At 41.3% G+C, this 13,051-nt stretch overlaps 1 protein-coding gene across 5 annotated transcripts in view; it reads right to left on the reverse strand.

Moving 5' to 3' along the window:
- CRACDL (CRACD like) overlaps positions 1-13,051 on the reverse strand; it is a 65,652-nt gene that overhangs the window by 26,461 nt on the left and 26,140 nt on the right. For all 5 annotated transcript variants that reach the window (XM_063149768.1, XM_063149770.1, XM_063149769.1 and 2 more), the window contains 2 exons: positions 1,460-1,536; positions 340-505 (listed from right to left, as the gene is read on the reverse strand). In XM_063149768.1, coding sequence (XP_063005838.1) covers positions 340-505; positions 1,460-1,526 — 233 coding nt within the window. In that variant the 5' untranslated portion in view covers positions 1,527-1,536. The remainder of the gene's footprint in view (positions 1-339; positions 506-1,459; positions 1,537-13,051) is intronic.

A 13,051-nucleotide genomic window follows, 5' to 3' on the forward strand; every position in this document is an offset into this window, starting at 1 on the left:
GCTACATTTTAGGGGACTAAGGTTTATATCCTGGTAGGATATAAACCGATTATCTAATTCATTTTTGAAGATGGGAATTACATTCTTTTAAAATTATAACCCAAGGCTTATTTATGATTAAATGAAAGCTTTTTACATTAATATTTCTTGCTACACCCCACTCAATTCCCTTCTGATTTGCCTTGCATCAACCATTTTAATTTGTATTTTCCTGGGAAAAGCAACTATTTCAAAATACAGCACTATGAACAAGGGGAGGAGGCAATTTTGGGGTGTCTTTAATCTACAGACATTGTAGCAATTTTGTGTTTGTTTACCAAACAGAGCCCAAAGACTTACTCAAGCTCATCTTCAGAATCATAACTAGTGCGCGTGTCATGAGAGGCCGCGACATCATTTGTTGACTGGCACAGCTTCAGACTGCTGCTCACAGAAGATGACGACTCTTTCCTTTTCTTTTTACCAAAAAACTTTTTGAAAGATTTGAACTTTGATTTTTTCTTTCCTAAGTGAAGAAACATAAAGAAGATGCAACCAGCAGCATGTGCAAATTTTTGAACAATAACATTTCTTTATAATTTTTTGCATAAGTGGATTTTTCCTGGAAAATGTAACACAGTCCACTGTTGCATTAATGTCTTTCAAGACTGTACTGATAGTATGAAATTACTGTTATCTTGGAGAATGGATTACAATGTTTATGAGACATAAGAAATAACCAATGGTGTAGAATCATTCCTAATAGAGTTTCTACTTGCCTCTTGAGGTAATTAAACTGTGAAGGAGAAATTTTGTCTAAACTGCCTGGGATATGAAAAAGAAATTATTACTTGGAAACCCAATGCCTTTGTTCAGCAAGCTAAATAGTGATGATAAGAGCAAGGCTACCAAAACCAATTTAAATGTAGAAAAGGCAAACATAGGTGAATGCACAGTGTTGGGAGGCTAATGCTGTTAAAATGTTGGGTTTACAATATATCAAGAGTATTTTTAATGCTGATTACAAGATTCAGTGGATCACAAAGTATTAATCTAGGAATTAAGCAATAACCTTGAAAAGCAATTTTAGTCTGCTCAGTGAGGAAAGACCTAAATTAGGATCAGTTGCAGCTCTGTGAATGAAACTATTTCAAATTAAATCAGTGTTTTCCACAAGAATTCCAACAACTTGTGCCTGGCCTGTTTAAGTTGACATGACAGTACTGTGAGGCATCCCTGTCAGCATTTCATTCCCTCCTGGATCTTGTTGCGTAAAAAAGTTAGCTTGGTCACAAGATGCTATAAAAATCTTATTTCAAGCCTCTGAAAATGCTGAAAACATGTAACAGCTCTTGGAAAAAGGTGAAGAGAAAGGCAGAAAGCGTTCTCTAAACAAACAAATTCACTTTGAGAGAGCTAAGGCATAGAAGCTCCAGAAGCCACAGCACTTTTCCTTCACCAGGGAAGAGTGAAATTATACCTGAACTGTCCTCTCCATCTCCTTCAGCCTCTCTCATCTTAGGGTCCATTGTCCTTGAGGAACTCATGTGGCAATCACTAAAGGAGGAACAAAAACTGTTAGTTGTATCAACAAAGTAACAGTACTTCACTATATATGTGTACACATACATAAGGCAAGTTGCTAAAATATAAAGAATAGAACAGAATATTATGTGTATGCTTACATAATACATCTCTATACATGTCTAAATATATGTGTGTGTATATTATATATAAATATACATAATATATAAAAATATCCCATATGGTACTTATTAGGCTATAGAGAGGTATAAGAGATTACACAGACTGTTTCCACTTTAAGAAGACAATAGTACATGACAGTTTAGTCCACCAGCCCCTCCTGTCTCACGACTGACTTTGGTGAATTCTTGAATGCTTCTGAAAAGATGTGTTAGGGGAGATGGGCTTCTTTGATTCTCCCTTTCTCAGCCCATTCAGGTCCAGAGACAAAATGACAGCATTGGAGCAAGTATACAAGTAACAATAGTAGAGAACCCCACATATTTTTCCTTTATTTATGTCCAATTTTAAGTATTCTGTAGATTATGGTTTTTATTCTTTCTAAAGAAACTTGAGGAAAGGTAGTGATTCTTTCTATTCCTTTCTTTTTGGATAGATAACAGATTTAGGGAGAATTAGTAACAGAGAAATACAAGAGAAAATAAAAAAACCTGATTGTCTTATTTTCTTCTCTCTGTTTTTCAGAGTGAAATATTACTTTGCTTATGAAGGTTCCTAAACTAAAAAATAATTGCAAAACTGCACATATCCAAACTCTGAAGACAATTTATTTGTAATTTAAATTATATTTCTGGTGCAGTAGTCTGTTTGTGCTCTCTTTTCTTCATCTGGAGAGCCATAATTTCATGGTCAAGAGATAAGAAAATCATGGATGCCATTGACTGGATAGTGAATTAAATGCTGTACAGTCACTCTTTGGGCTGGAACAGAGGCAGAAGTTCATGCCACAACCTGCAGGGGAGGGTGAGTAGACCGTGGCTGTTTTGATCCTCTGAAGTACCAGGAGACTTAAGAAATAAGGCTTGTGAATCCAACAAGGTAGTGAAATGGAAATGAAACCTTTATTACTCAAATCTAAAACACAACAACACTTCACCTGAGCCATCTGCAGCCACCTGGGCTGGGCCACAGTGCAGGGCTGCAGGACAGTGACAGCCACAGCAAAGGCATCTCTGCTGGCTGGCAGCTCCAGGGCTGCTGCACCACAGACCCACAGCTTGGGTGTGAAACATCCCCTGCCACCACACACCAGGTACCAAATCAGAATTAACACAAACATGAGGGTGAGCAACTTTCAGTCAAGGGCACCTGCCCAAAGTATGGAGAATTAATAAGGAACTTACCCTAGAAAAAAACCAAATGGAGGAGGGTGGTGAGGCACTGGAACAGGTTGCCCAGAGAAGCTGTGGATGCCCCACCCCTGGAAGTATTCAAGGTCAGGCTGGATGGGGCTTTGAGCAACCCATTCTAGTAGAAGATGTCCCTGCCCCTGGCAGGGAGGTTGGAACGAGATGTTCTTTAAGGTCCATTTCAACACAAACAATTCTGTGATCTAGGATACCTTTATTTTTAAAGTAAATGTCCACTGGGAGGTGGCAGATAAATATGTATTGTGGGCTGTGGCATACCCAGTCAATTGTTAAACAGGGTGTCTCAGATTCCTGCTGTCACGTTGCAGTAGCAATGGCAGGAATGTGAATCACTATCTTTAAAGCTTCAGCTTTATATGCGTGCCCTGTAGCATCTATAAGCTGCACACATCCAGAAGTGGGATTCTACAGTCTCTGTATAAATTGTGGATGACATAACTCACATCCCCATCTGTGGTTCATTGGCATCAGCCTGCTGCATTCAGCTGCACTCAGGTAAGGGTATATTATTTTTTGTCCAAATGTTTGTATGCCATACTTCACTAGTTCTCAATAGCAAAGCCACTGGGAGATAAACTCCCACACAGTGACAATGTTTGTTGGAAACATGCAGGCAAGTATAAACATGCTCCCTCTGGCAAAATTCAATCAGATAGTATATTATACTCCTGACAAACCAGAACTATGTTCCTGTCTCAAACCTTGGCAGCCAAATTTCTAGAGAATAAAACCAATTTTAAAAAAAGTTAGCTCCACCATAATGCATGCGAAGATTAGTGTGATTTATTTTGTGACATCTGAGGTCACAAAAAGTGTTTCCTCTGGATGCTTCAAACATTGAGGGACACTAATATGTGACCAGGGGTGCAGCACAAATCTCCTCACTTAGAGGAAACAGAAGGACATTGAACCTTGAATGGGCTCTCTTCTTGCCAGTCTAGCATTTTGAAGCAAGATTCTCACTCTCTTTCTTTCCTCATGCAGAAATTCTTTGGCCCCACCATGTTTTTGCTGGTTTCTAACATTATTTCAGAATGTGTGTCTTACCCAGAGGAAGGCAGCCCTCCACTACTGTGACTCTTGCAGGAGTACAGGGCTGGAGCCCTGGCTTGTGAGAAGGAAGGAAGTGCTTGGCCACTACCTGTGCATATGTATGTGGTCCTCATATTCCATCACCCCTGGAATCCTGGGGATTCAGTTATGTGGGGAAATTGAATTCCTAGGTTAAGGGAAGATGCAAGTCAATGTGCATCATTATTTTATATTATTTGCTCTGGATATGACCCACCCTGGGCCAATGCTGGCCTGTTGCTGAAGGAGTTGTTCCATCCTAAAGAGCAAGATAAAACAATTCAAAAAAACATGTGGAGTTGACCTACTGGCAAGGGAAAGTTAGGTTCTCTGGCCTCACATTGATCCTAGTTGGGATTGTTATAATCAGAGAGAGATAACTCCCAAAGTATGATTAGAGCATGTGAGGAGATGAGTAAATTGAACTAAAGTACAGGAATGTAGACAGAGACCAGAGCAGCATACAATAAATACTAGAAAAGATTGTAATGGGTATTGTTGAGATACAGGGGAATGACTCTCCAGAATCTTAACAATATTTTATTATTATTTATTATAATAAAATACAGTAGCAAGTGTATTTGTGGCCCCAGATGCCTCTGACATCTGCAACTATTTTAAGGATCACATGTCAAAGAGAAAGGATCACGTGACAAAGAGAAAATCAGAAAGATATTATATTACCTGGGGGGGTTCTAAATTTGTCCAATATGTAAAGGATCTGTTACTTGCCAGCAAAACACACAAAGATTGTTTGAAATATACTGTTTCTCCATGTACTGCTTTATCCAGGGATTTCCTTGTTTAAGGATCCTCTTGAGAGATGTCCAACTCAGGCTGTAATGCTACTAATAAAAAGTACTTTTAAAATACTTTTACAGAGGAATCTGGCTTTCAGCTTATTGATTGAGCAGAAGCCTAATTGAACCCAGTTATTGTGCTGGCATGTGTAATTTCCATAACACCAGGGCCCACCACTGCTGCCAGAGTCATCCCTAGACAGCTCAGTGTCACCTGGGGAAAAATGTGGCTGCCTTGCTGTGGGAGGGCTGCCCAAGAGACCCGGGCTGTGTGCAGGGAGGAAGGTTGTCCAGGTGAGATAAGTTTGGAGTGAGGCAGAAAGCAACCCAAGGTGTGGGTCAGAGGCAACCTGAGTGCAGGAGACACCAGGCACAAATACCAGTGGCCTCAACCTCCTGTGCAGGAGCCCAGAGACTCCTTTAGCCTCAGCAAGGAAATGAATATTTTAAATTATGGTAAATAAATCCTGTAAGTTTGAGTTGGGTAAGCAGTACTGGCTTTGCAGTGGGGTGTCACTAAGGCTTTTAATAAAAACTGCCTCTCAACTCATCATGCCATTCTAAGGATTTGGTTTTCAGTTCAAAAGACAAGTTTGCAGCCTGAACCCAGGGTTGGGTGTGACTGTCCCAGGCCAGTGGTGGCTGACACAGAGGAGGAGGTGACAGCAGCCCTTGCAGCAGTCACTCTGCTGTTCAAACACACACCATGACAAGGGGAGCGAGGTGCAGCCACCTGCCCCATACCAAGGATGCAGGAAGAGTTTTGTGCCTTCTGTTACCAAAGGGAGATTTGTTTGTTTGCATCTAAGGATGAATGGACACATGCTTCCTCAACTGAGAAGGGCATGGGGTAGGGGGGAATCAGCAGGCAACAGAGAGGACTGCAGGAACTCACAAAATGCTTCTGGGCACTGTACTGGTGTTCAGCTTTTCAGAAAAATACTCAAAAGTCAACAGATTCATTTTAGTGTTTGCTCAAAACCCTGGTTTTGAGCAAACACTGAAGCTGACACTTGAGTACTTTGCCAGGTGATGGTTTGCATTGGAGCAGTGTCCCAACAGAGTGTGAAGCAATACTGGTCCTTGCTGAGCATCCAGCAGCTGCCAGAGATCCCTCTGTGATGCTCTGCAAGCCAAGCACTGCCTGCCTTGGTGTCCCACCAAGCCCAGCTGAAGGCAATCACATTCATTTCTACCTTAAAGTTCACTGTGTTGTTTTTATTAACATGGGGGAAACTGGGCTTCCTTTTAAATGCTTCCTTTGGTGAAAACACTGGTTTCCAACACCAGGAGATAATCCTATTTTTTCCCAAATATAGAAACTCAGAGAAGCATACTATCTATATCTTCCCTTTTTCTTTCAGTATAATGTATTTTAACGGTATCTTTGGGCAGATTTTCAATCTTTCAAGCCTTTTCCTCAGCATCTGCAATAAGCTTTCCAGTATTAATGTATTCATCATAGGAAAGATTTGATTAAAACATGATACTTAAGAGGAGAAACAAAAAAATTCCAGAGTTTACCCCTGATATTACTGTAACTGCTTGTCATTTCCCTGATGTAAACAGAGATTGCAGTTTTTGCTCTGGAGCCAAGTTTTTCCACTCTCAAAGCTTTGTTTAAAATCTACAATGGTCTACAAGCTTAAGAGCTGTGCAGAGAAATACTGACAAAATCCAGCAGCTTTGAATTTGGCACCCACTGGGATGGGTGGCATTCATTGTGCACTTATGCTTGGATCTAGAGGCTTGGCTGCTGAGCTTTCTCATTTCCAGTTTCCCTAAGGATTTACTGAAGTCCATCACTTAATTTAATCATCCTAAATCATCCTGTGATCTGAAAACTCAGCAGGATTTTCATCCTAAAGAAGCAATCGGCATTGCTTCTCCCTTGTTAGCAAGGGCAAGATTTACCACACCACTGGCAGTCACACCCTTTTCCTTTTTTTTTTCCCACATTGTATGTGTGGTTCTTTTCACAGTGGAATACTAGAGATACTTGGTTTATCAATTTATTATGCGCTTTTGTAAGCAAAATATAATGTCTGATGACAAACTGCTAAATATTACCTGTTTATAACAGTATTTTTGCTGTATTTCCCAGCAGAGACTTTTTTTCACTTTCCTTCCTTCCTAGGTCCTTTCTAGATAAGCTGAGACACAAGAAACACATCTGAGACTATGCCACTGCAGAGAATAGAGATGGAATGTAGCATCACAGCAAGTTTTTATTTCCCTTCTTATCCATTCCAAATGCCAGTACACTCAAAAGTGGGTATTCAAAAACCAACAGCAATTTACAGCTTTCATTTCTCTTTTGTATAAGAATATCCCTTTTCTAGTAGAAACATGAGGAGTTAAAAAAATCTGAATTTGGGGAAATTATTTTACATGAGACAAAGAGCTGCCCTTTTCTCAGAACATCACTATATACACTAACATTCCCTCTGGTATTACCCAGCCTTGAAGATTTGGGATGGGAAAGAAAAAAGAAGATAAAGCAGGGATTCTGGGGATATAAAGAAAACCCAAATACTCAGAGATACTCCTCTAGCTGAGAGAGTAACCAACACAAAACCATCCTAAGTGCCTGGAGCAAAGACCGAGGCAGCCTTTTCTCATCCTCCCCCTCTCTGAGGACTCAGACCTGAGGTGAAGGCACCATCCAGAGGCCACACAGCCTCTTGTCCTGTCACTGGGACTGCAGAAACAGGACAGCTCACAGTCTCCAGAGGGAGCAAGCCCAGAGTACCTGCCATGGTCCTGTGCCAGCCCAGGCACATCAGCAGTGCTTTCACAACCCTGGAGGCACTCCAGCTGTCTGGCATGTGCATTGGCAAGGGCACCACCTGGACACTGCCCCGGGGTGCCCTGCCTTGGCATAGCACAGGTTCAAATAGTGTTGTGATCTCCTGCTTTGTCACACAGAGCTTTGTCTCTGCAGCCAGGGGAGACCTTGTGCTGAAAACATTGTGCAGGGTGTGGCAGAAGGAAGCGTAGGGCAGCAGGCAGGTATTCACACAGCCCAAGAAACCCTGCTGTTCATTCAGCACACCTCTCTGCTCAGACATGCTCCTGCTAGCAGAGATCATTGTCCCCTCCTTCCACACTCTCAAACAACTTTCAGCGCTCCCAGGTGACAAGGCTTGAGCCTAGCCAAAACTAAATCTCTCACAGTATATCCAATTATGAAATCATTTCCAAAGGGCAGCCATCATCTTGAGCTTTGCTTTCTAAGATAAAACACCTGCAAGAGAAGGTCTAAAAAGCATGGGGAATGCTCCCCCTCAGCTAGCACAGCACACACATATGAGCCCAGGTATTAGGAGTGTCCACATGAGTGAGGAGCAGGTCTCTGGGAATCTCATTAGTCTGTATAAACACATCCAAAAAGCTCATAAAAAAGACAGGAGAATTTCATAACAACTGCAACACCATTTCCAAAGCCATACATTTTTCTGCTTCAGACCTCTCATTAGGCCAGAGGAGTTTCACTTTTCGTTTTTTATTTGGCCACCAATTTCTAAATCAAGGGAATAAATGCACCTGAGTGCATGCTTACATACACACAGCCATCCTAGCTGCTTTATCCAGAGTGCCAGCACCTGGTCATTCTGCCTTTCTACCATATGTCAGCAACTCCACAGTATATATTCTAGCTGTGTCCTCATCATTTGTGAATTATTAAAAATAATTTAATGAGAGAAGACATTTTCTGAGACATTTTATGCACTGCTTGGTACTACCAAGTCTAAATAAAATATAAAAAATAATCTTCATGCCAAATCAGGAAAAAAAACCACCCTTTCACTTTTTGTATGCAACTTTGCCTTTTGTTTTCAAAATTGGGCAGACAATCATCTCCTTCCATTTTGTTCAAATAGTGTGTATCAGTAAACAAAAATTACTGCTTTGCAAAGTCTATGACTTCAAGTGTTCTTTGCTGTTAGCACTTTACACTGATGTCCATGAGAACACCAACAAAATGTGGTATTTGCACAAATGGTTGGCTGCCTAAATGGTAGTTTGCTATCCATTTTCATCTGTCTCTCACTGAAGCTGGTATACACTTTACCCATATCTTTTCTTATCTGCATTATTGGCGGATAAAAGGCTTTGTTTCCTTGCTTGTGGCTAACATTTACCTCCAGCTAATGCAATGTTTGCAGCGTTAAAAGACAATTTGCGTATTGCACAAGCACGGTGCGTGGTGGGAGCCTATGAGCCACTCCTCGTGCTCAGAGCAAGGCTGGCTCAACTGTCTGCTGCCAGCATCCTCTCCAGGGCTGCACGAGCCCTAGGCCAGCATCCAGGTGACAACATGCAGCCTGAACATAAGTCAATGTCCTTCTCTTTTAAAACTCTGGCAGTTCAGGATCCTCTAATCCTCCTCCCACTCTCTGTCATAACGAATAGAGCTAGCTGTGAGTGATTTGCCCTTTCTCTTAGAAATAACTAATGAAAGTCAGTTGCACCAGCACATATCTCTTCCAATGCTGTTCTTTGCACCAGAGTTTGCTCAGCATAGGTGGAGGTGGAAGAATACCAAGCTGTGCCACAAGGAGCAGCAATGTGTAACTATTGACACACTGCTGCCCCTTTGCATCTGCCCCTGCCTTTGCAGTTCTTGCATTTATCACTCAAATTCCTCCTGCACACGTTGTAAACATTCCTGTAATCACTGAGAAGAGACATCAAGGGCTGTCATGTAATAAAATACCTGCCTAAAGGAAGACTGGACAGGGGAGATAGGATAGAGTTTGCTGCATGGGCTTCAAGCCTGAGCCTTTGTGCAAACAGGGCAAGGCCTGCCATGAGCAACAGGTGAGGTTTTAGGGGCTACAACAGAGAGCTCTTCCCAGTCCTTGAAGGGTTTTCTGGGCATTCAGTCGTTTTCAGTCTTCCACTGCTGTTGGGCAGTGTGTATTTTCCTTTGTCTAACCAGCCCAAATTACCCTCTGATGCATCTACCCCTGCTATTCCAAAGGCCGTGCAGATTCTCATCAGAGCCTCATCAGCCCTTCTGCCATGCCCTGCCAAGAGCACATTCCTTTCTCTATTACAAGCACAGTGCATTTCCAAGAGATAGGAGGGAGAGGTAAAAACCTTCATTTTCTACCTCTTTTTTCCCCCCAAGAATTAATAGTCCTTCCCTCAGCATTTCTGAGAGGTGAGAAACTCCATAAAATAAACTTTCCTCCCAAGCAGTTTGTGAGGAGTGAGATTTTTATTTTTTAAAACAATTCATTGCTACAGAGCACACAAAAAAAGAGGTCAGAAGGCATTACTAGGACTGCCCAGTCTGATGTCCTGGATAGTGCAGGGAATTAGCTGTTCCAGAAGGGTGAGGGGAACTTCCTTCCCTGATAGAGTCCAGTAACTTGAAGGTATACATCTTCACAAAGGCCACACTTGTTCACTAAGGAAAAGCCTTAGTTTGACTTGCATGCTTTCTTTAAACAAAAAAAAAAAAAAAAAAAAACCAAAAAAAAAAAAAAAAACAAAAAAAAAACCAACAAACCAAAACCAAAGCAAAGCAAACAACCATATAAAAGAATTACAGGAAGGGGGGTGGGGGGAGGAGTCTGCATGGACAAAAGAATAAAGTAAACTCATGTGAAATGTCTTATTCCTATGCAGTAATCCTTCTTTCTTGCTTTTGGTCTTTAACTTTTTGTGATTTAATAGAGGGGCCAGGAGATTTATTCCAGCAACATGGAAAGCATGATTATAAAGAGAATTGTTGAAGTAAAAAAGGCCACATTGGCTCTCCTTCCTCAGCATTTAGGGATAATAAAGGCATAGCTGTTCTATACAAAGACACAAGATCTCCCCTAGCTAGCTGCCTACCAGAGATCCTCTGCTATATTTATGAGCACAAACAGCTCAGTACACTACCACACTTTTAGGTTTGTATCAGCCATTTTTACTGATAGAAGCACAATCTGTATTTTTAAGTTAAACAATATTGAGTGTTCACATAGAGTATTTTGCTAATAATGTTGTGAAGAAGGTCATACTTTTTTACAATAGCAGGCTAACATCACTCAGAGTCAAGTGTCAGTGAAGTATTAAAAATTCACTGTGCCTTTCCTTGAAAAGAAAAAGAGAAAATAAAGTAAAAGGCCTTTCTTTAGTTAGAACAAAATTACATTTGATTCTACATATTGCAATTGCAATTACTGTAGAATTCAGCACCAGGAACATTCCTGAAGCTATTTCACAAAAATAATTATACCAGGTCTTTTGGTATTCAGAGTGAGTAGAAATATCAACAGTGTTGTAAGGTCTCAGTGCCTTTAAATTCATGGAAAATATAACAGGGCTTTCATTGATCCTTCCTTGGTTTTTGGAACCATAAATACAATAAATTATCTATTCACCTGCATACACACATACACACAGACACACACATACACTTTCTTTGTGGTGAAGGAAGAGTAAATCTCCCCTGTAAGCACAGCAAGCCCTGAGCAATGGCTCACTGACACCTGCTGCTCCATCAATTAGCCTGATGTAAGGGTGTTCTTGTACAGTGCAGAGGTTAATGGGAGTTTAAGATGCAGAAAGTGTTTAGCAGTACCTGGAATGAGATCCTTATTAAGCTTTATCTGCTGTTCTGAAGGAGACTCAGTGGGCCAAGTTAACCAGTCAACATCTAGAGCTGAATTTGGCCCAAACTTCACAGGTCCATAAGGTGTGGTATAGTCAACATTGTAATTTCAACAGTTTTATGAAGTTTCTTTAAAAGTTAATGAAAAATCTTTAAAAATGTTGTGTTCAGCTGAATACAGAATATAGTTATATCCTAGGCCTACTTCCAAATATTTTGCCATTAGTGCAATGAAAATTAGGCAAACTTCAGTAAGAAGGAAAGTGAATGAAACAAAGAGACTAAGCTGGGTTTTACCAGCTTCCTTGGGAATTCCTGTGCTGGAAGGATGAAGTAATTACTGAAATCATCCATGAACCATGTGCAGAATAGTATAAATACTGGACATTTAAAATAGAGAGGGGAAAAAAAGAAAGTTGGAAATGCAAAGAGAACCAAATAGATATTTCTAGGAGAAGCCTGAGTCCTTCCAGGCAGAGATACACCAGCCTACAAGCTGAGACTAGGCAGAACATAAGCAGGCTGCTTTCAGGACCTGCTCATGCAAGGTGCCATCAGGGGCTCTCCATCCCCAGCTCTACCTCACGCTGCTGAACCGGCTGGGGCCGCGCGCTAACCTGGAGTCCCCTCGGATGCAGGGGTAACAAGAAGCCATGTCTCCAGCACAAGGACCAGGGCACACTCCTGGGTCATCCTAGCACGGAGGAGCAGCAGGAATGGAGTGAGATCCAGCTGAAGGTGGGGAGGGGGAGCATCACACCCTGCATTCCCTCTGTAGATTGCAGACTCTGGGGCCAGTTTCCTCCCCAGCATCCACGCAGTCCGTCCAAGAGGTACAGCCACTGTCAGCACAGTCACAATCCTCTGAAATTTCCCCAGGCAACAGCATTCACATATTTCAGCAATAACTGCTACCTTGTAAACACATTCCACATTCCTGTTGCATTAAACCCCACAGGTCAAATGCAAAGCTGAACAGCCTCTTGTTTAACTGTTGTATGAGGCTTGCTCTGAGGTAGTACATGTGGCAGGCTTTCATTTAGAAAGGACCTTATTTAGCCTCTTTTGACCCTTCCTAATTTAGGCCCTCTCAGCCCTCAAAATATAATTATTTTCTTAAGCCCTGCTGGGAGACAGATGAGCCACAGGCTCTTTTATCTTTCCTCCACACCAGTAACATTCAGATCACTTCTAGAAGAAAGAGCATGAGATTTTTAAGACAAGGGTATCGTAATACATGACTTCCTCAGAGGTTTCAGGTAGGAGTCCAGTTAAGTTGGACTTCATAATCCAAATAACTTCCTACACAAAAAGACTGGAACGTTGCTTTCTGTCCATGCCACAATAAACATGGCTGAGTCTTTTCATCTTTATTTGGAACATTTCTCCACAGTCTATAAGAAAAACAATCAGGATTTCACCAATGTAAGAGCCATAATTATTTATCATTTCCTCCCCTCATGACACGAACTTGCAAACTTTTCATACTTACTACCTATTCAGGACATAATTGCTCTTTATATTTGAAAGAGAGGAAATGTTTTCTGTAGCTCTTATCTCATTTACTTGCAGGTCCATGCTCCAAACCACACTGTGCTCCAAAGCAAAGATATGAGCAAATGGAAATAACTGCCACTAGCTCAGATTCTTGTTTTCTTGTTCACTCCTTCCCT

The sequence above is a fragment of the Melospiza melodia genome, chromosome 2 (genome assembly GCF_035770615.1).
Source record: "Melospiza melodia melodia isolate bMelMel2 chromosome 2, bMelMel2.pri, whole genome shotgun sequence".
Taxonomy (NCBI): Eukaryota; Metazoa; Chordata; class Aves; order Passeriformes; family Passerellidae; genus Melospiza; species Melospiza melodia.